The sequence below is a fragment of the Pipistrellus hanaki genome (assembly GCF_964339955.1).
Source record: "Pipistrellus hanaki genome assembly, chromosome: 17".
In the NCBI taxonomy this organism is placed as follows: domain Eukaryota; kingdom Metazoa; phylum Chordata; class Mammalia; order Chiroptera; family Vespertilionidae; genus Pipistrellus; species Pipistrellus hanaki.
Window position 1 is genome coordinate 11,105,135 of NC_140519.1, and position 23,709 is coordinate 11,128,843.

Below are 23,709 nucleotides of genomic sequence, written 5' to 3' on the forward strand. Positions count from 1 at the left end.
TAGGAATTAGGTAGCCCTGGGAGGGGCGGTCTCCCCACGGTGAGCAAGGCCCCAGGCATCAAAGCATCCGCGTACAGAGAGTGAGAGGCAGGGCCGGTCCACGGTGTGACCGCACAGCCTTTCCTCCTCAGACGCCTGGTTTCCTGTGCCCACAAGGAGCTCAGCCTCGGGGCATCACTGAGATGTGGGAAGTGCATCCCTCGCCAGCGCCCTCTGGGCCGCCTCTGCACTCGGGATGTCTGGCGTGTTGTCCCAGGACATCCTACTGCAGCTGAGGGCCCTGGGCAAGAGCAACCCTGAGTTGGTCTTCTCACCCACATGCCCACCGCGAACCAGGAAACTACAGGGAAAGGAAAGGACTGCCTCCTAAGTTTCCAAGTGTCTCTGTGTTACATCCTCTACTTTCTGAACCTACTTATTGAAACACCTCTTGAGTCATAGAAACCACAGGGATGGGAAGTTTTTTTGTTTTTGTTTTGTCTTTGCAAATCCCTGAAACTAATCAGCTCATCACTGCCCCACGGATTAGCAGTTCCTCACCCTGATTGCCTCCGCCATATTCTTTCACCAATAACTGGGTGGCGGTGAGGGTGAGGCGTGGGGCGGGGGGTGACGGACAAAGAATCAAAATAATGTCTCTTAGGAACTTTCACACTGTGGGGAAATGATAGAAAGGACAACTATTTGATAAATAATGTTTTTCATTCACTCCAAGGACAAGCACATAAATATAAAAGGAAGAATATAAGCTTCTCAGTTTAAGTTAAATATAAGCAGAGTGGTCTCATGTAAGTCTAGCGTTAACCATAATGTGAGGTTCAGAAGACCTCACACTTGGGCCAGCTTGCTGAATTTTATTGTTGAAGTCCTTACGTGCTCATTTACTTCCACCCCAGTACCTAAGGGGAGGGAGCAGAGTGGGTTATGTGACTGAATTCATTTGAACGCGAACTTGAGAAGTCCTCTTGTTCCTGTGTTATGTGCTTACGGCATGTTATTTTTTTCCTTTTATGCGGCATCCTGGGCCTAGTTCTTGCCATGCATGAAAATGTGCTCAAGTGCCCCACCCCAGGATGCACAGGAAGAGGGCATGTGAACAGCAACCGGAACACCCACAGGAGGTAACGGTGGTGCGCTGCTAACCTTTCACATCACAGACAGGAAGTGAGGGGCACTTTCCCCAGGAAAATAAGAAACTAGCACGTGTTATCCAAATCACGGCATCGGTATCAGATACCTCACCACTGGGAGTAGATAAGACGTGTTCTCAATTTGTGCAGACTGAAAATAATGACCTCATTATTTACTTTCCTAGAAATGTTCATTTAGCAGTCAGTGATGCTAACACCAATGTGAAATTTGAAGACCAGGATTACACATTCACATGGTCATACAAGTAGAACATGTTCTTTTGCTGTGAACCCATAGCCGTTTTGATATGGAAAAGAATTGCTTAGGAGTTACCTTGAACCCCATTCTAAGAAATACCCCAAGGGCTTCCATATACAATACTGTGGTTTTGACTATGCATTAGGATGAAGCTAAACATTATTACATTTCATGGAGATTCATCTCCTTGAGATCTCACCTACCTTAAAACACATATGTGCATTTATATACACATATATTGTTTGTATGTAAATATTTTGGTGAAAATGCTCATTGTTTTATGTGTATTTTGTATTATGTATAGACTATGTGGTCTGGAGATACTCTTTGACTCATAAGCATATTGCCAGACACCTTCATCTTCTATTTAAACTAAGACATCCCATGAAGTCGCTAACATTTCCCTAAAGATCCGAAGATAAGTCATGGAGTTATCACACTAACATCTATAGTTGGATACATTGCAATTGGAGTGAGCACTTCCCACTTAACATATTATAGAAGTTTCAGGATAATTTAGTTATTTCTTTCTTAAGTAATATTTTGATTTTTAATATGAGTTTGTTTATCTACCACCTCTGAGATGCAGTTGAGGGACATATGTTGACACTATAGTTTGCAAACCCCTTTACTGTGTTAAGCGCACTATTAATGTGACTTCATATTTAGTGTGTGCCAGGTATGACATGAGGTACATGCCAAAGCAAATTATGTCATTTTATTTTAACTCCAATCCTTACCTTATTTTTTTTGACAGTCTTTCAGGTTGTCCCATCGCTGCGGCTGAAAAATTGGCCATGTCCCAGGACAAAAGTCAGTTTGATTCTTCCCAAACAGGGCAGTGTTCTGAGCAGGTTCACAGGTAGGACCCTCCCATGACACGCCTGGTACTGTATTCATGCCATGCTCCTGCACAGTGGGTCTGCCATCTCTTGTGTGCTGGTTCACACTATGGCCCAACCTTCATTCTCAGCCATCAATATCCTCTGGAGGGGCTGGTCTAGTTGGTCACACTGTAACATGAACTTCTAGATTCCTCAGAAGTTTCACTTGAAATTAATCTGTATGCAAAAGTAACATAATGTGGATGAATCTAGAACTAAAGTATATGGTAACATATATTAATCAAAAATTTTCATCAGTAAAGGCAACCCATCCCACTGGTCAGCGATGGTCTTCCTAATGATTGACTTCACCTTTCTCCCCAGAGAAAATGCCACCATAAACCACTCCTATCACTCAAACTACGTGATGCTATATTTTCATCCTTCTCTTACACATGCACATTTGGCTTTTTTAAAACAAAGATTTAATTGAGTAAGTTGGAACTATCAATAAAATATATCTAATTGGTCCTAGGTTCATCACAATCTCTGGTGGTTTAGAAGACTATATTTATTCCTAAGTAGTAAACTACATATGATGCCACTTAATGTGATGTTATACATTTAGGTAATACAAAAATTATATATCTAAGAAAAGTGATTTCAGGAAGAAAACAGATGATCAGATCTTCATTGTTACTGAGACACTGAAATGCAAAATAAATAGTAGGAATAATTTTTTTTTAGATTTGGCTTCTACTAATATGTGATCCTATAGGTTTAATTAAAAGATTCAAAGTAGGCATTCAAATCCCATGAGTGAAGAATGTATGTCAAATGAAGTACATGGATTACTGAATAACTAGCAATTTAATATTTTATAACAAGCTTCTTAGTTAGTATTACTGCATTCTCTAGTTTCTCCCTAAGCAGGTTATTTATTAAATATAGAAATAACATCAAATTTTAATTTGCTAATTTCTTAAAAAATAAATATTGTTTTAGACTGGTACACATGCACCATTAGGGGTATAAACCAAGTTATATACAACAGCAAGATTAATTCATCACTCAAATATTTTTATGTTTCAGCAAAAAAGTTTTTTATAAATCCAGGAAATATCATCAAAACTTTGACATTCTGATGAGTCAGGCATGTTTTGGTAGGAGACACACATGTATAAATATGCATAGGTATCCCCCAGAAATGTATACACACTTTAAATGATGATAAGTCAGTGTTTATTAACATACAGTTCATTTTGAAGATTTAAAAGAATCTACAGAAATGAATAATTTTTTTTGTCAACACCTGTTTCACACTGATTACTGTTCTGGCCCAGACAGTACTCATAATGTAAAGCACTAGCATTAAATATAGAAATGCATCAGGAAGCATTTCCTTTGGGATTTGTGTGCCCTCAATTTGTCAACTATTGCCAGTTTTGTACTGTAAACTTCATCTTTTATGTATCCCATAAAAAAGTCTAGTGGATAAATTTTCTCTGTTCAAAGCTTAGTCTGGCTTCACCTATTATTTTAAATCAATTAAACCTGAAAAAGAGTGAAAATTAAGTGAGTTACCAGCAGTTAAAGTGTATCCATGTTTTGGGGACACCTTGCATATCTATCTATATCTATATATCTATGTATCTATATCTATCTATATACATATCTATATATATAAAGGCTATATTTGTTTAAATTCTTTTACCATTAGACCATAGCACAACGGTATTTGTGTTTTCATTGGCTGGAATAGGTACTCCATAAATATGATGCCCTTGTTTAATCCAAATACAATAATCCTAAAGGAATAGTTAATTCACATTGAGCTTAGATTGGGATAATTTTGTTGAAAACTGTGATAGCTGTGACAACACAGTAATTTAGATTCATATTGAAACGATGCCAATTTAATAGCTAAAATATTGAAATGCTATTTAAACTATTTGTAAATTAGCAAAAACATTCAGGCTGCAGTTAGCAAGAAAGGTGAAAAGCCCGAGAAGAAACTCACAGCTGAGGAGTCAGTTTCCCGGTGCCTTTGCCGCCCCTGTTGGTGCTGGGCTCCTGCCAGTTCTGCTGAGCATGGCAGAGGCCAGCACCGCTTCTCCTGAGCAGAACACAGCGGCTGTTCCTCACTAGTTATACGTTATGATTATGACTCTTCACTGCTAATCTGATGAACAGTCCTCGCAAGCAGAATGTGCACACCTTGTCTCTAAGGAGCTCTAAGTACTAACAGCCACCAAATACTTGCTCCTTGTGGCACCTGCATAGATGAATGGGAGACTGTACATCGTTCTTTGACCGATGGGAGACTCGGACACACAGAAAGAAGCCTCGCCTTAGCTGCCCAGAGCCCCAAACGCCTCCCTATCTCTCACTCCGGGTGCGGAGCTGTGACCACAGGCCTTTCCCACAGTGCGGTGTCGCTAAGGGTACCACCCGCAGCCATGCCACCTCTGATCTGCTTTAGTTCTGAGGCTGATGTGTCCACCAACAGTTTCACCATCTTTCTTCCAAACTCTTCAGGACAAGCGTGGTGAAGCAGATAGAATTCAACTTCCGATCACATGCCATCGCCTCCCCCAGAGCCACGGCGTCAAAAGAACAAGAGAAATTTGGGAAGGTGCCATTTGATTATGCCAGCTTCGATGCACAGGTTTTTGGTAAACGCCCCCTAATACAAACAGGTCAAGGACAAAAACCACCACCGTTTCCTGAATGTAAGCTTTGAATTCTAATGCTTATTATAAAAAATGTGTATGGTGTGTGTGTGTGTGTGTGTGAGTTTGGGTGTGTGTGTACTTAAATATGCTACTCATTGCTGGGAGGAGAGAAAATATACATTAAAATAACAGAAATAACGATAAATTGATGAGTGTTGCTGATTTTATATGAAGTTACACTGAATATGGTGATTAATGAATGAATTATTCTATTAATGTGGTACTATTATTGAGTCTGAATGCAATTTTCTAAAGAAATATTTAATTCACATTTGGCTGGATTTGGGATTAACATATTGAAAATGGTAATAGCTATTATAAAGAGAGTAAATTTGGGAGTGAAATTTTGAAAATATAATAGGTAAAATATTGAAATACTACTTAAAACATTAATTAGCGGAAGTGTTCAGACTGAAAGTAGGAGAAAAAGTGAAGAGTCTAAGAAGAAACACAACTTACTGGGGAAAAATGTGTGTGGCTATGGAGATATTTACTCACAAATTGAAGAATTTATATAGAAACATTTAAAATGTGTTAATACTCTAATGCTAACACAGCCACATGGAAGATGTGTTCATAACTCAAAGATGCTCTAACATATAAAACTTCACGGTTTTCCTAACACATTGTTTTTCAAGTTGTTTAGAGTCTTTGAATATTTTAATGAAAAGGGAGGAAGTTGACAATGGCAATGAAGCCAGGAATGATTTTTTCATTATAGGGAGGAAGCGAACTAATTTCCCGCTTTGAGTCCTCCATGGACCATGAGTTATATACAGCATTCCACAACTCTATGAAATCCTTTGATCTCACACCTCTTCACCAAGACTGAGTGCTCCTAGAGCACAGAATCTTTGCTCATTCTGTGATACTGACCTCCTCTTTCAGAGAACTAGGATGCTGCATAAAGCCCAACAGTGGATAAAATCAGGCTTGAAATGAGTCTGCTACCAATGAGAAGGAGATTAGACTCCAAAATATGCTTTGCCTATTCTTACCCAAAATAGGTTCCAGACACCATAAATAACCACTGAAAACCTGTTAGATTAAGGAAAAAATATCACACACACACACACACACACACACACACACACACACACGGACACACACACACACACACACAGAGTATGTTTTGTATTTGCCTATGCAATTTTATGTACAGTTTCACTAAAAATATGCAACACACACCCACACACACACATGCATATCTGTTTAATTCTGGTAAAGCTAGTTACTAAGAGCTATCTGTATACTCATATAATATCAATATTGTTTAGAAATGTGAAATATCCAGTGATATTTTCATATTTTATGTAGGGATAACATTTGGTACATTTAAATTTTCAAATCTCATTTTATAAAAATAATGATAAAACATTTAAAATAAACAATATGGACAGCAAAATGAATAACTCAATGCTTTTATATAATCCCCCATTACATCTTGGGTGTGTCTCCTGTAATCTTGAGTGATGTTTACACACACCCAGTGGAGAGAAGCATGTATAATTCTATCTCTCAGCCATACCTTGGTACCCACCACAGAAACAGAAAACAGAGACTCCGCCTTGGTATCTGAGTTGCCTTTCTGTTCGCCTTGAGGACATTCTCTCTGTCCTTCGCTCCTCATGTGCTACCAGAATATGCAAAGTGCCAGCTCACTAAAGACGCTGTTATCTAGTTAGTTCCATCTAGTTGGAGGAAGAACAACTTCTCCTGGTTTAAGCACAAGGCAAACCTGGGTATCGAATAAACAAAAATGCAATTCCACATCCAAATATAACGTGTTATTGTGAAAGCAAATATTGAAAGGATGTACATATATTTCCTCTACTGGAATGACTTGTCCATACACACACAGTTTACAGATGTACAAGCCTTAGCCCTCTGTAGGCCCTGATGTGTTTTTGCTGGAGTGTTTTTTTTAAAAATATATATTTTTATTGATTTTTTTACAGAGAGGAAGAGAGAGAGATAGAGAGTTAGAAACACTGATGAGAGAGAAACATCGATCAGCTGCCTCCTACACACCCCCTATTGGGGATGTGCCCGCAACCAAGCTACATGCCCTTGGCTGGAATAAAACCTGGGACCCTTGGGTCTGCAGGCTGAGCCAAACTGGTTTCGGCTGGAGTGGTTTTTAATATACAACCTTTGCCCCAATTGCATCCAGTGTACCTGCCCCATAACATTAGCTCTGGAGTTTTTGCCATAAGGTGTACAAATACAAAAAATGTTAAGAGAATAGGCTTTTTTATTTTTCTTCCCTCCAGCAATCACACCATTTGATCTGTGAACTCCTGTGAAAACACGTCTGAATGACCTTCCTTGAATGTACCAAGTGCATAATGGATCGTGCTCTAATTTATTCTTCACATATTTTAATGCAAGAAGTTATATCTTTAGAACAAACCTGTTTAATGACCGGCACACCACGTTACATGCAATTGCTAATCAAATCTCTTTTCAGCAGCGAGGCATTTTTCAAACCCGGGGAAATTTCCTAATGGACTGCCGAGTGCAGGCGCCCACACACAGAGCCCTCGCCGTGCCAGCTCTTACAGCTACGGTCAGTGCAGCGAAGACACCCACATAGCAGCAGCTGCTGCCATCCTGAACCTTTCCACCCGCTGCAGGGAGGCTGCAGACATCCTCTCCAACAAACCGCACGGCCTGCATGCCAAGGTAGGCCGGTCCAAGAGCCTGGAGGGGGGGCCGGCGACTGAGCTGTCAGAATCAACTGCCTTTCATGTTCCCAACCACGTGCCCTGCCCTGCTGCTCCCGCCCCTACAGCACACCCCCTCCTCGTCTTAAGAACAGGGTCAGGGACCCAGGGACAGGGAGAGTGTGGCAGGTTCCAGGAGGCATGAAAGAGGGGCTGCTCTGGACGCTGGTGCCCCCAAGTTGGGGGAGACGTGAGCTAGAGAGACTGGTTGGGGACATGGGTAGCTTTCAAAGTTATGTTGCTCTTTTTTTTTTGTTGTTGTTGTTGGTTTGAGGAGTTTGGCACACAAGGAAAGAGGGTTGCCATTAAAATCCATCTGAGCCCTAACCAGTTTGGCTTAGTGGATATATCATCAGCCTGCAGACTGAGAGGTCCCCAGTTCGATTCTGATCAAGGGCATGTACCTTGGTTGCGAGCACATCCCCATTTGGAGGTGTGCAAGAGGCAGCTGATGGATGTTTCTCTCTCATCGATGTTTCTAACACTCTTTCCCTCTCCCTTTCTGTAAAAAATCAATTAAAAAAAATCAATAAAATATATTTAAAAATAAATAAATAAAATCTGTCTGAACAAGGGAGTCGTATTGCTATGTGCAGATTAGCGATGGTGGGAATGGTATGATCCAACAGCGACTCATAAAGCCTTCGCAAAATGGACTTGGGGCACTTGGGGATTGCCCGTGACAGCTAGCCCAAGGTGCTGTGGCGTTCTCCGAGGACATGTAGGAAAACCTGGACACATGAAACCCACAGGAGGTAGTTCAGGGGGACTTGAGGACTGAGGGCACGCAAATCCAAAATCTAATCCTAGAAGGTTCATGGAGATACCACATTGCCGAAGCCTCAGAGGTGAATTCTGTCTCTCTAAAGGCCCCACCTTTCTAACCAACAATGGGAAGTCCACGTGCGTGTTCCTGATACCCGGATGACAACAGGACACAGAGGTCCTCCCTGTCCTGCCTTTTGAGAAGGAGGGGCTGAGGGGCTGCGAGTGACAGGGATCCTCCCCAGAGGGCGGGCAGGCCTGAGCCTGCCATCAGCCTCAGCCGGAGCCAGGAAGTCCCACCTACACAAAGGGCTCCGTTAAAATAAGTCAGTTCCCACCCAGATGACCGAAGGCAACCGAAATAGAGCGTGGGCTTATTCGAGGAAGAGGTTTCACTCCTACTTTCCGTGAAAGAACCTGGGGTTCAACGCGAACCCCGAGATTCAGGCGATCCAAGGATGCCGGTCTCCTTGCCAGGGAAGCGCAGCCCCATCCCCGGTGTGGTCAGCTGCTCACCTGCGCCTGCCAGGCCTTCGGGAGAGCGGGGACGCGGTGCCACGGAGCATTTGACAGAAGAATCGGAATTAGCTTCTGGACAGATCCGAGCCAAGTAAACCCCAGGAAGAGTTGGTGGCCAAGAATCACTCAAAAACAATTTTTAAACAAATGAGATTCTCAAACAAAGAAAAATACATCCTCTAAAAAAAAAATATGAAGAAAATGCCAAGTTATCCAAATTCAAAGGATGCCAAGTCAGAAATGATTTACTTCAATACATGATCTAAGGTGCTTTAAAAGGCAACTTTAGCTACTTAAAATTTTGTTTTTAAATCCGAATAATTTTTCTTTTCTTTTTCAGTGTGCAGGTAGTTGGAAAAATACTCAACTTTCGTCCTTCTTTGTGCTTTATTATTTCTTTGTATTGGCTGTTCTATGAAAATAAAGGACCAATAGTATAATGATTAGTGCTGCTAAATCACTTGAGTAGAAGATTTCTAGGTTGAATGCTTTCCACGTGCACATGTAGATATTTTTTTTTGTTCCTCAGAATTCTGACTTTAACCTTAATTAATACACTCCTGTGTTCTATTAATTGATGAAGCCAAACAATGAATCAAAAATGACTAAAATCAGATAGCATTTCCCCTTATCAATATGTGTTCTCTTTAAAAACACATTTCTGGTCAGAAAAGTGACTGTTAAATTGGCTTATTTAAAAAATGCAAATGACTGACTTCCTATGTACGTTCTTCTGCTCTTCCTGGGTCCACGCCCAACGCCAGTGCTGCCTGCCCAGGGGACAGGGGCTCAACTGCTGGTCTCAACCTCCCAGCTGCCAGCCCAGCCTTTTTTTTTTTTTTTTTTTAAATATATTTTATTGATTTTCACAGAAAGAGAAAGGGATAGAGAGTTAGAAACATTGATGAGAGAGAATCATCCATCAGCTGCCTCTTGCACACCCCCTACTGCCGCAACCAAGGTACATGCCCTTGCCCGGAATCGAACCCGGGACCTTTCAGTCCGCAGGCCGACGCTCTATCCACTGAGCCAAACCGGTCCTGGCAGCCCAGTCTTTTTTTAAAAATATATATTTTATTGATTTTTTACAGAGTGGAAGGGAGAGAGATAGAGAGTTAGAAACATCGATGAGAGAGAAACATCGACCAGCTGCCAGGGCATGTGCCCGCAACCAAGGTACATGCCCTTGACCGGAATCGAACCTGGGACCTTTCACTCCACAGGCCGACGCTCTATCCACTGAGCCAAACCGGTTTCGGCTGCCAGCCCAGTCTTAACTGCAAAAGCCAAATCAGCAATGATAAAGATGGAAGAGACAGGAAGTGCACAGATAGACTTTGAGAAGGAGTTGGCTCTTCTGGAAGCTTTCTAAACCATTCCCCCATGAAAATGACCTCGTTTGACATAGTGGTTGTTAAAAGAGGCCGAAGATGGCACCTCAAAATTGTCACTTTGTCAGGAATGCTTCTCCCAGGCACACATTTGCACACAACTGTAACAATTGGTAGAATTCTGTCCTCGCTGGATCCTATTTTCTGAATAAAGAAAAGAACCTCATAAATTCCTAAAACCACAAAATGTAATTTTTGTAGCAAAAAAGAAAAGGAGAGGGAAGGAGGGAGGGAGGGAGGGAGGGAGGGAGGGAGGGAGAGAGAGAGAGAGAGAGAGAGAGAGAGAGAGAGAGAGAGAGAGAGAGAGAAAGAGAGAGAGAAAACCAAAGTAATTAACCCTGAAAAATGGCATCCGACAACCAGTGCCCATTGTGGACCATCCAGTTTTGGCTAATGTCCTCTATTTTAATTTGGAATTCATATGAGTTTGTAAAGCATACGTGGACCACAGCCTCAGACACTCCCTCTTCAGTTGCTAGTGATATGAGCAGAGAATTCAGTCGAATGGGCAGCAGACATGGAGTCAACATTGCACTTTGCTCTGTGCCTTTTACTTAACGTCGGACTAACCATCCTCCCCTTCACACTGAGTACTGGCTGCGTCTCTTCCCACTAGGTCTGCTGTTTCCTCCAGGGCAGGTTGCTGCATGTTTATTTCGGATAGCCAACAGCCATAGGTCTCTGGAGTTCCCGATTCAGAACCAAGGATGCAGACATGTGGAGTGTTCCCTTCCCTTTGACTTCTATTGCCGAGCATTTTGATGTAAAGAGAGACAGTTCGGCAGGTGGACTCTTAACTACATGGACCAGAGGTGTTGGAGTGCGGGCCTGCGAGAGCCCAGGCTGATTCCGTCCCAGGCCCTGCCTTCCAGAAGCTCACAGACACAGCGGGCACAGTGGCTGTCCCAGGCCGAGGGCTAGGTTTTCAGAGGCTGTGGTCCTTGTGTCCGGGTGCAGGTGCTGGCTTTGCAGAGAATTTGATCAGAACTTGGACAGGAGCTGATTTCTCATTTTCCTCTGCCTTTCCATCCAGTTCTTGCTTTCTTTCCTTCTTTCTTTCTTTCTTTCTTTCTTTCTTTCTTTCTTTCTCTCTTCTTTTCTTTTCTTTTTTCTTTTCTTTTTTTTTTTTATGTCAGCAGCTTCTCGGAAGTCACTTGAGGAGCCCAATGAGAGAACATAATTATAGATCATGACGCCACCCAGACACAATCTTCTTAACATCAAGCCTCAGGACAGCAACCTTGACGTTGCCTTCCTAATTCACCTGTTGAGGTGAATATAATTTTTTTTCATGCTATTTGCAAGCTCTCAACTGGTTCCAAGTTTAGTGGGAGATTTGGATTCTTGACTTGCAAAATCCCTCCTCTAACGGCAGATAGAAGCAGGGGCTGCTTTCAGAGTGGCAGGGGAGCTTTGAGTTCTTAGCACTAAAAACAACGAAGAGTGGGCACTATGGATATTCTCAAACCTCCTTCTCTTTCTGAAGTTCCTCAGCCCTGAGCAGCTCGCCACCCAACACGGAGACAGGGTCTTCGTCAGCCCCTTCCCAGCACCACGCAGAGGATGGCAGTGCTGACACCCCCACCCAAACTGAAGTCCATTGGATCGGAATATAACTTTTAAAGGGATTATTCATTAGAATACGACCTGGCATGAATGTAACACATCCCCACTGCCAAAAATTACCCATATATGTTTTAAGTATCTCTTTGAAGAATCAAGTCAAGAGAAAAAAAAATAATATTAATACTTAGTGGGTAGCATAAAAGTTAGAGGTAATTTTGTGTGAGGTCTGAGCCCTCTTTTGATTCTAGTACTTGCATGTGTTCTAAGATTTATCTAATGTCCTCTATTTATTTTATTTTTTATATATATTTTATTGATTTCTTACAGAGAGTAAGGGAAAGGGATAGAGAGCTAGAAACATCGATCAGCTGCCTCTTGCACGCACACCCCCTACTGGGAATGTGCCCACAACCAAAGTACATGCCCTTGACCGGAATTGAACCTGGGACCCTTCAGTCCTCAGACCGACGCTCCATTCACTGAGCCAAACCAGTTTCGGCTAATGTCCTCTATTTTAATTTGGAATTCATATGAGTTTGTAAAGCATACATGGACCGCAGCCTCAGACACTCTCTCTTCAGTTGCTACTGATATGAGCAGTCGAATGGGCAGCAGGCGTGGAGTGAGCATCCTGGGGGTGTGGGGTTTGCTGAGTGCTTCCCTCTGGCCCCAGAACAGCATGTGCCAGCACCGGTCAGAGACACCCCCCTCTTCCTTCCTCCCTCCCACGCGCACCAGCAGAGGTAGAAGCGCGCTTCCCAGTCTATCTTTATCCCGGCCGCTGCTGCTTGCCAAGTGTTCTGTTGTTTGTTTTGGTGTCTCCCCCACCTGTTTAGACAAAGTGGCATATGCACAGTGTGCCTTAAAAGAAAACAAAAAATTGACACTTGCTTGAAATGTTTAAAGTTCAAAGTCTGTTTTGTGCTTGAACAAGGCCGAGAAACAGCACGATATCACATCGCCATGCTCGCTGCCTGATATCAGCAATAGCCTGGCAGCTCTCAGGGTGGTTAGAATCTGAAAGCGGCCTTCTCAGTGACTTCACACCACGTTCTGTTTGTAAAATGCAATAAGAGACTCAGGTCAAGGATTCAAGGAGCCAATGTAGGGAGAATAGATATTGAATAACTGGCACTTTACCTCTGTGCACCGTAGCATAGAAACATGTCTTTTGGGTATTCAAAAACCTGAATTATTATTATTACTAGAGGCCCAGTGCACGAATTCTTGCATGGGTTGAGTCCGGCCGGCCTGCCCCTTTCAAGGCTGATTGGGCCAGGCAGGCTGGGAGGAGGGGTGGCAGGTGCCAATTAGAGGTGGGGCTGGCTGGGGGAGAGGTCAGGGGTGGTTGGCTGGCTGGCCCCACCCCCTGGTCAAAGTTCTGGTTGAACCCCCAAACTCCTGGTCAAGGGGATAATTTGCATATTAGCCTTTTATTATATAGGATTAGTTGTTATTCATTGAATGCCTATTTTGTACCAACATATTAACTAGCACTTTGCCCACGTTAATCCTTTTTAATCTTTCTAGAAACTCCATAAAGCAGTTATTATCATCTCATTCTGCAGATGAAGAAGCAGTGGTACAGAGATATTAAGTAATTTTCTCCTAGTGGCACAGCGATGAATGTTGGAACTGCAGGTTGAACTCATACCTGTTCCACTTCTCATCTTTTTAGAGAGCTTGTCCCTGTGTGGTAGTCAGACTTCTGGCCCACCAACAATCTCCACTGACTGATTCCAAGTCCCCGACAAAGATTTTTGGGGAATTCCATTTTAATTTTGTACATTTTTCAGACAAAGACTTGGAGGAAATTTCATTTTAATCTTATACCCCATAGCAGACACCTACTTTTCCTCTGAATGCCATCATTCGATTTATATTGAGTGCATTTCACTAGTTTATACTCTCAGTTTAGGAGTTTTAATACTCACTCACTATTTAGTAAGAATTAGATATTTATTTTTCCCCTTATTTTTTTAAAATATATTTTATTGATTTTTAACAGAGAGGAAGGGAGAGAGATTGAGAGCTAGAAACGTTGATGAGAGAGAAACATCGACCAGCTGCCTCTTGCACACCCCCTACTGGGGATGTGCCCGCAACCAACGTACATGCCCCTGACCAGAATCGAACCTGGGACCTCCCAGTCCGCAGACCGACGCTCTACCACTGAGCCAAACCGCTTTCGGCTATTTCCCCCCTTATTTTTAATAATCTGCTTGGTTTGGAAGCAGATTTCAGATAGCTTTCAATCATGAAAGATACTCCCCAAACACCCTGAAGCTAGCATGAAAGAACACAGGCCAAGAGATGAAAATGAGGGAGGGGCTAATTCCTGCCGGACCCTAAGGCTGAGGGACCCTTCATTTTGCCAGCCCTTCTAGCCAAGTCAAAAAGGAAAAGGTGATGGGTGGCCTACTTTGTATTAGTAGAAAATGTTGCCAAATATGGAAAACAATGGCTTTTCCCACCAATATTTTGAATATTAATAATTTTTATAATCAGAACATTTAAAGCCAAAATTATGATTTTGCTTCTTTAAGTGTATTGTCATCTTTAATGTATGGTAAAAGTTTTAATTGTGGAAACAATGCACGATTTTCATTTTTCTGGAAAATATTAGAGGGAATAGCCACAAGTCCATCCTCTAAATATAAGGACCTTATTTTATGCAGTTTTCTTTTTTGTTCTTCTGGAAACACATTTCTATTTATGTTTTCTCTACTTGTCAGCAGAGTAGAAATGCCGGGTTGTTTCCTGCTTTCGGTGGTAGGTGATATGTCTTTTCCCTGTTGCCTCAAAGTCCTCATAATTATTATTTTACAGGTAGCATAATGTGTCATTAAATAGACGTAGCATAATTTCAGTAATCATCTCTCTGTTGGTGTACAACCGAGACACTTCTTATTTTATAGTGCAGATAACAATTACAATGAATAATTATCTCTATTTTCAGTTTAATAATTTATAACATTTGTTAAATCACCTTTTACTACAAATTTCTTTTTTTTCCCATTTTTTATTAAGGTATTATATGTGTACATATCTTACCAATCTCGCCCCTCTCCCGCAATACAAATTTCTTATACAGATAAAATAAGCTTCTCGGAGGCAGGAACATTGTATTTTCTCAATTTTCTTTCCCCCCAAATATAGTAGCTTGAAAATATTAAACGCTTTATCAGCAAATTAATGAATGAATAAATAAATCACAGGTAACACCTTTAACTTGAAAGAGGCTGAAATGGGTAAGATGGTGTTTGATAGGTATCCAAATTGGAAAAAACACGAATAGTAATAGACTTATGCCTACCCTCAAGAAAACGTTAAAAATTGAAGTTAAAATAAAGATCCCAAGTAGTACTTTGAGAAATTAGAATATTAGAAGTCTGGAGGTGGGGGCTCCATATGAGCTGAAGGGCTATTTTCTCCTCCTACAGTCCCGCCAGAACCCCCAACTTCTTTCCCTCCCCCCCACCCCCTTTATCCTTCCATTTGGAGTTTCAGACTCTGGAGAGGAGTGATGTCCCTAGTTACAGCTCTGAATAAAGCTCCATGCAGTAAACGTGTGACCCAGCCATCGGTGGGCAGAGAGGGGCCTTCCCGGGACTGTGCGTAATTGCCGAATGCATCTGCGAGCTCGCCGAAAGCCCATCTGTACCCTCTGCCCAAACGTGCTCCCTCCCAGGCAAGTCAGGTGCTCAGAGCAGCCGGCCGGAGCTGGGGCTGCAGAAAAGTGCCTCTTTTAAACACGAGGAGTGATTCCCCCCCCACCCCCCCCAAATCAGCACACAATTACTCAAGATGCATACGCATAGCAACTCTATTTTTTAAAAATTTACTATTTGGAACTCCCCCTCCCCACCCCCCCCCTGTGAAAACTAAAATGCATATTAGCGCTGCCTTGGGATAACTGATATTTTTCAGTGAGCTCAAAGCTGCACTATTTGTGGGTTTTGTACTATAAAATTCTGCAGCCCAGTCACATGGCTCCCTTTTCCTAAGCCATCTGTCACAGAGGTCTGGAATTTCATGTGAATGCTAGTTGTACAGTCTTAACCCAAGTGTTGTGTGTTTTTTTTTAATGAAAAAATGCCAGCAACTATGGCATTTAGCACTTTACGTTGGTTATTAAACTTGATTACTATAGATCTGTTTTACTGCTCTCGTTACATAGCAGCTATGAAGCCAGTAATTGCCTTGATATGCTCACGACAGAATGCATTGTGGTATCATGGAGAGAGCACCTGGCACTGATATGGTTAATATCTTGGATTTTTGTAACTAAGGTTTATTAATGCTGGTATAAAAATGTATTTGATGTTATACAGATGGCCTAAGATGTTGTGGTTACTAAGTTATTATCCCGGATAAGCTGTGCTGTCAAATTCGGGGCTTAAAACTATCACAGGAGATTAAACTATTTACTAAAAAAGGACAGAAAGATATGGCCAAAGCATCTTAGTACAAACATATTAGAAGTGTACTTACCTCCCACAAATACAATAAAGCATGTCTGTCTCACAGACCGAGGGCCTGGAAAATAGAAACTTTACAGGTAGAACAAACACACTGAAGAGGTGATTTTTAAAATACATTTTTATTGATTTCAGAGAGGAAGGGCGAGGGAGAGACAGAGAGAGAAACATCATCGATGAAAGAGAATCATTGATGGGCTGCCTCCTGCAGGCCCCCCACTGGGGACAGAACCCACAACCCAGGCATGTGCCCTGATCTGGAATCTACCATGACCTCCTGGTTCATAGATCAGTGCTCAACCACTGAATCACACCGGCCGGGCTTCATTTTCTAAATCAGGGGCAAACCCTGGCCTACACCTGAGTGGCAGCTATTGGGGCGGGTGAAGCAGTGGGGGAGGTGCAGGCACAGTGTAAGTGGGGAGTTAAAGTCAACCCCCTGGGAGGTAACTGGCTACCACACCCGTCAGGGATCCTGCTAACACATTCAGGGACGCCTCCTGCTTTGCCAGCCTAAAGGGAAGAGAAAAAGAGTCATTCAAAAGTCAACCGCGAATTGACGGATGACGGTGAAAACGCCAGAGAGACACTCACTGGACCCACGTAAGACAAGGACAGACGTGTTCTTGCCAACATGTGGCGGTGTTCCCGGTGTACGTGCCACGGAAAACCCGCCTGAGCAGGGCCTTGCAGAATATTCAGAACGCATGGGCGCGGGGGCCTCAGAAACAGAACATGAAAAGCTGAGCCAGAGGTGTCCCCAAAGACATGCTCTGAGGAGGTCAGCTTTAAGGCTTTTACTAAGTGTTTGGGAAGCACTCACCGTCTGAAGATGTGACTGTGGAACTGAAACCTGAGCGGCCACCCCGGCAGCTGCCACCCACAGGCCCCCGGAGGGCATCACAGTCTGCGCGTCCGCCTCCCCCCAATTTAACAGAGCTTGTCCGGTCCCAGTCACCCAGGGCAACGTGTTACTCTCATGTTAGTCTAATATTCCCATAAAAATTCTCTCCCGGTTGGTTATTTTTCTATGTTTCTCATGCTAGATTAATATTGTGATTTGGGTGGGGAAAGGAATACTGTTGTACTTTTTTATAAAGTCAAGTATTAATGCTTTAAGTGGTGGATTTCGAGTGAGGATTCTGCAAACTAGGAAAGAAGATTTAGAACCAGACTTTTAAAAAAAACAAACACCTCCCAGGTTTAGCCACTACATTTAGCATTTGGAATACCTTATTGATTCCAGGCTTACTCTGTTAAAACCCAGAAACATGGAGCCCAGTAACAGGGCTGCTCTGAAAAAGTCTGCCTGGGAATCGAACATTAACCAAAACAAAGCAGGGAGCGAGGTTTAACATCAGATATACTTACACGAAAGCTTGCATTTCAAATGATCCCTTAAAAGCTCCACGTGGTTAAGCTATAATAGCAAACAGCTTAAATGTTGTGTGTTTTTTTCTTCTGTTTCCTGTGTATACCAGGGAGCCGAGATAGAAGTGGATGAAAATGGCACATTGGACTTGAGCATGAAAAAAAATCGAACCCCGGACAAAGCTGCTCCCCTCACTCCCTCTAACACGTCTATTCCGACTCCTTCCTCGTCCCCATTCAAAACCAGCAGCATTTTGGTCAATGCGGCCTTCTACCAGGCGCTGTGTGTCCAGGAGGGCTGGGACGCCCCTATCAACTACAGCAAAGCCCACGGGAAGGCAGAGGAGGAGAAGGAGGTATCGTGTCAGTCTGTCCGTAAGGTTAAGAAAGCATGATTGAAGAGTACTATTGGCTTTCCTTCTCCTGAATTATTCTTTCACAGTCCTGTGTAGATGATACATCGTTCTGTACCTTGTTTTAGATTTTGGTAGAGTGTTAAGTTTAAATTTCAGAGGAAATTTGTAAATACATCCAACGTTTCCTGTTACTTGCCTAAAATAATAATATGTTATAATTGTGGGGGGAAAAATCTTTTTTGGTTAATCCTCACCTGAGGATATTTTTCCATTAATTTTTAGAGAGTGGAAGAAAGAGGGAGAGGCACAGAGAGAGAAACATCGGTTTGAGAGAGACACATCAATGGGTTGCCTCTCACACAGGGGAAGGAGCCTGCAACCAGGTATGTGCCCTGGAACAGATTTGAACCTGAGACCCTTCAGTCCACAGGCCAAAGCTGTATCCACTGAACCAGACAAGCTAGGGCTATTATTGTGAATTTTACCTCCATTATGGCTACAATTGTGTGAACTGGGCCAGAGATTATGTTATCTATCCCTTCAGATACAGCTGCCCATATTATGAATTCTTTCTGAGCCAGGACATAGAAGATAAAACCAATTCAGGGACACATAAGAGTCGTGTCAAATGTGTTTCCTTGGTTTGGTGAAGGAACCATGTTAGCAAAACTACGTGCTGTCTGCCTTGCAGATTCACCCAACTGCAGATGGAAAATAGTCAGAAAAGAGTTACGTTCTTGCTGACATGGGCTATATACAATAGTTAAACCAATGATTGAATGTGTGCTGGGCATGGAGAGACCTGTTTTCCTTGCCATTATTCCCGAAACAATATAGTATCACTCTATGAACATTGTACTTACATTGCGTTAGGTCTGATAAGTCACCTAGAGATGATGTAAAGCAGGGCTCTTCAAACTATGGCCCGCGGGCCACATGCAGCCCGCAGAGGAGTCTGATCCGGCCTGCCAGGATTTTGGGCAGTGAGCGCAGCCGAGGTGTTACAGTAGGAATTAGTAGTTCATATAGTCCGGCCCTCCAGCTCTCTGAGGGACCGTGATCTGGCCCCCACTTTAAAAAGTTTGAGGACCCCTGATGTAAAGTATGCAGGACGATGTGTGTGGGTTCTGTGCAAATACCTCAAGAACCCATGGATTTTGGTGTTTGAGGGGGTCCCGGAACCAAGGCCTGAAGACCCCGCGGAGCAGCTATATAGAGTCATTGGGTCACGTACTGGGTGACTGAATTGTCTCAGTCCAAACGTCAAGAAGATGCACTCACGCACTTGGTTATTTTAGAGGCGCTTGTCCTCCTGCAGGCCAGATGTCCTGACTGTGCAGGAGTTCCTGTAGCCTCCATCTCCCTATGCTGAGCCACCTGGCTTGGCCTAATTAGCATGACTTAGTGTTGCTCAAAAGAATTCATGGCCGGAGCCCTCTGTGGTTTAGACTCTCTATCACTGCAAATGGGACCCTAATCGCGACAGTAAGTGCTTCTCTTTTTGCTTGTTTGTCAGGAAAGTTGTAGATACTTGCCAGTTTACATGTTTCAAGGAGCGAAATAGCCATTCTCTTTGGAAGTGTGCACCGCCTTTTTCAGGCTTTTGAAGTCCGGAGACTTTAGGGGAAGAGTAATTTCATTTTAGCATATGCTTTGGCATCTCAGAGCATAAGTCAACATAAACAGCAGTGATCTCAGATGGGTTTGTTTGCAATTCCACTCTCCCTGCCCTCCCCTCTCTCTCTCTCCCTTCCTTCTTTCCTTCTCCTGCTTCCTCCTTTCTTTCCTTCCTGGAGCACATGTTCACTGGCAGTATTATCTCCCCATCCAGTCAGTAAGGTAGGCCCTGAGGATGCAGTCCCATTAGCCCACCACGTATGTGCTCAATGGAGCAGGAGCGGGCACACAGAGCAGAAAGGAAAGGCCAGCCCTATGTGTCACAGCTGGGAACGGGTTCCTAGGAGTCCCGAGGTCCCGAGGCATGCTCTGTGTCACCAGCTCACACACCATCCCAGGAGTGGAGAGGGAGATTGATACAGCAGCTGCTTCCGATTAGATTCCGTCATGCTGGACGTAGTCACTTGATTATGCGTGGCTTTTAAGAATGTATCTGGAGTATTGAGGGATGGTCTTAGTCAATCTATCCTCATTGTGTTTTAGAAGAACAGTTTCTTAAAATAAAGTATATTTGACGTTAAAAAATATAAAACTGACATATACAGAGTATAAAAAGCTGATTACGGCGTAAGCGATGATCACAAACTGACTAACGTGTTCCTCCCACCACATTCCACCCACCCCCTACCCCTGCCGCTTCAGGCTTCTGTCTATTTTTATAACCCAGAAATCTGCTAAAATTCATAGTAACTGATCAAGCATAGTCATGATGAAATTAAGATTGTTGATTCAATCCCATGTCACGCAAGACAGCTTTAGAAAAGGGGTGGGGGTTCCCTCCAATCCACAGGTCTTCCCAGTCTCCAGCCAGTCGATTGCTGGTGGGATGGTGGCCTATCCCACCCACCCACCCACTTATCCTAATCCAAGCGGTAAGACCTGTGGCTGCGGGTTCAGTAAAAGTCGTATGTCACGTGAAGGACGGTGCTTTGCCAAGTCAGCGTAACTGCATGCTTATTCTTGGCTGGATCCTGCTGGGATAAAACCCACCATGTTTGAATGTGTCCCAGGGCCATGTGCAGGGTGGGACTCAGGCTTTCTGGCCTCATCCTTGTGACCGTGCTGTGATGGTCCATGGTTCATGTTCCCCGGACAGCCTTCTGTTCCTACAGAGTCAGACACACGGATCCAGTCCTGAGTTAATGAAGCAAATTTCAGACAAGTAGGCGCTCATTTCCATTCAGGGCCTGGTGTTTGACATTGGTTGTAATTCTGTGCCCTCCTCAACAATGCCAACACTGTGCCTTTTATATGCTGAGAAACTCCTCCCATTTGGGGGTCGCATTAGTGCCTAAGGGACCTCCTTTGCTAGACTTTTATCACTCAGCCAGAAAGCGAGGTTTTATAACAAATAGTTTGTTTACTTCTCAATCTCATTTTTTTTGCATAATTTCAAAAAACAATATGCATTCACATTGGCAGCTTTTATAATTCAATAGAAGTATGTTCTTATCGAATGCTTAAATCTATGTTTTATTTTCTGGCCAATTCATGGGGAAAAAATGGGTTTGTTTAGATTCTTGCTCTTTTCGAATGGCTCACTTACTTCAGGTCTGATCGTACAGACTTTTACTCCTACAGTTTGCAACCTAAATGATCTAAAGTTTGAAATTTAGAAAGTATGTGGAGATTCAATGTCATTAAGAAGAACAAAAAGGAATTGGAAGATGCTAAGTGAGTTCTTGGAGTCAAAGTGCTTGCCCTACGTTTGAGTTGACAAAATAGTTAAAAAAAAATATTTTATTGATTTTTTACAGAGAGAAAGAGAGAGGGATAGAGGGTTAGAAACATCGATGAGAGAGAATCATTGATCAGCTGCCTCCTACACACCCCCTAACTGGGGATGTGCCCGCAACCAAGGTATATGCCCTTGACTGGAATGGAACCTGGGGCCTTTCAGTCCCTAGGCCAATGCTCTGTCCACTGAGCCAAGACAACATAGTTTTTAAGCTTAAGGCTTCTTACCACAGTTACCTGACTTGGGTGAGCCGCGGCCTGGGGGAGCTACAGCCAACAGGGACAGGCACAAGAAAGAATGCTTCTGGGTCACTTTAGCCCCCAGGACATGTTCTTACCTTCTGTTCTTTGTTCCTTCATCTGTGACAAGGTAATGGACTGATAGAGAGTACTTTTCACATCCTGTTCTGAATCTTGAAAATGAGAAGTGAGATACCTAATAGGTATTATTTTGAAAAAGTAGATTGCATTCAATGTCCTCCTTGGGAAGGTATCAGAGGGAAACCTTGTTCGGAAAAATAGAGATAAGGGATCTTTATCCTGAGATCTACGTATTGAGAGGCAGGATGATTATCCATGTTTTTAGAGGAGGAAACTGAAGCGCAGGGAGGGAAAGGTGTTGATCCTTGGTCATGTAGAAATTAAGTAATGGCCTGGGCTTCCCGAACATGAAGAAAAGGGAGAGGAGAGAAACAAAAGAAAAAAAAACACACCAAAAAAAAAAAAAAAAAAAAAATGAAGGCAACTAAGGAATATTGAAAAACTAGAGAAGAAGAAAAAAGAGAATAAAGAAGAAACAGTATATGGCAAGGTTGGTGTAAGCAACCCTGATCTACATTGCTTCTCAGAATAGCAGGATCCAGAACTATAGGATGCGATGACACAAGTCACCAGGACTGGCCCATGCTTGTCATTTTCAGTGAGCTCTCCTGGGATGGCTGCACAGGGCCCAGCGATACATTGAAGACTACCTGGTGGTCTGTTCCTGCTCCCATACCCCCATCCTTCCTGTTGCCAGCTCTGTCACCTCCCCACCCCAGCTCACACGAAGCACGTACATCTACACACAGGCAACCAGAAATTGAGTGATTATTTCTAATTCATTGTTATCTAGCTCATATGCACAACAGTTGCTTAATTTTGGTGGCAATTTTCAGAAAATATTGTCTGTCTCTCTCAGTGAAATAGCCTGTCCAGATGCCCCCTAAAAAATTCCTGAATCTGGAAAAAACTCAAAATATCTCAGAAGGAAAGTGCTGAGAAATAACTACGGCTGTCAGTTTCATTCAACTGTCAGTTCTCCAACAATTTCAGGGCTTAAAATGTTAAAAGTGCCAGATGCTATTATCTGTTATTCATGCTACCATTATGTTCTGGTCTTTACTAAAACCCATATAAACTTCCATCTGCACATTAAAGGAATTTCATTGCATCCATGTCCTCTCTAAACACACACATATATGCCACGTTCTTTCTTACATAGCCATCGTATAAAAATATTAACTTCAAAATATCCATTTAAAAGTAATATTATTTTATTTAATGATATTTTATATAATGAAAAAGTTCTTATATATTCTTATAACTTATTGTTTTACTCAGTCCTATTTATGAATTTATCCAATATAAAATGCTTCTGTAACAAATGAAGAATTTTCGTAGTAATGGCCATCTGTATTTGAATAACTATGTTCTCGGCAAGTGTTTTAAGGGCCATGTGCTGAGCAAAGAAAAGGAAGAAAACAATTATTTTATAATGAAACCAGAGGCCTGGTGCACAAGATTCGTGTACATGGGGGGAGGGACCCGCAGCCCGGTCTGCACCCTCTCACAGTCTGGGAGCCCTTGGGGGATGTCTGACTAACTGCTTAGGCCTGCTCCCCCCAGAGAGAGGGCCTAAGCCATCAGTTGGACATCCTTAGCGCTGCTGTGGAGGCAGGAGAAGCTCCCTCCACCACCGCTGCACTTGCTAGCCCTGAGCCCAGCTATGGCTGAGCAGCACTCTCCCTGTGAGAACTCACTGACCACTAGGGGGCAGCTCTTTGTTGAGCATCTGCCCACTGGTGGTCAGTGCACATGATGGTGACCTGTAGTTCCACCATTTAGTCGATTTGCATATTAGCCTTTTATTATATATGATTGCATACAGAAGAGTTCACAGTTTTTAAAAGA

At 42.8% G+C, this 23,709-nt stretch overlaps 1 protein-coding gene across 15 annotated transcripts in view; it reads left to right on the forward strand.

The window, feature by feature from the left end:
* Positions 1 to 23,709, forward strand: part of ST18 (ST18 C2H2C-type zinc finger transcription factor) — a 124,209-nt gene that overhangs the window by 76,932 nt on the left and 23,568 nt on the right. For 12 of the 15 annotated variants that reach the window (XM_084864829.1, XM_084864828.1, XM_084864823.1 and 9 more), the window contains 5 exons: positions 1,031 to 1,121; positions 2,147 to 2,251; positions 4,752 to 4,945; positions 7,419 to 7,633; positions 17,878 to 18,123. In XM_084864829.1, the coding sequence (XP_084720955.1) occupies positions 1,031 to 1,121; positions 2,147 to 2,251; positions 4,752 to 4,945; positions 7,419 to 7,633; positions 17,878 to 18,123 (851 nt within the window). The remainder of the gene's footprint in view (positions 1 to 1,030; positions 1,122 to 2,146; positions 2,252 to 4,751; positions 4,946 to 7,418; positions 7,634 to 17,877; positions 18,124 to 23,709) is intronic. The other 3 variants (XM_084864822.1, XM_084864826.1, XM_084864827.1) reach the window with 1 other exon arrangement.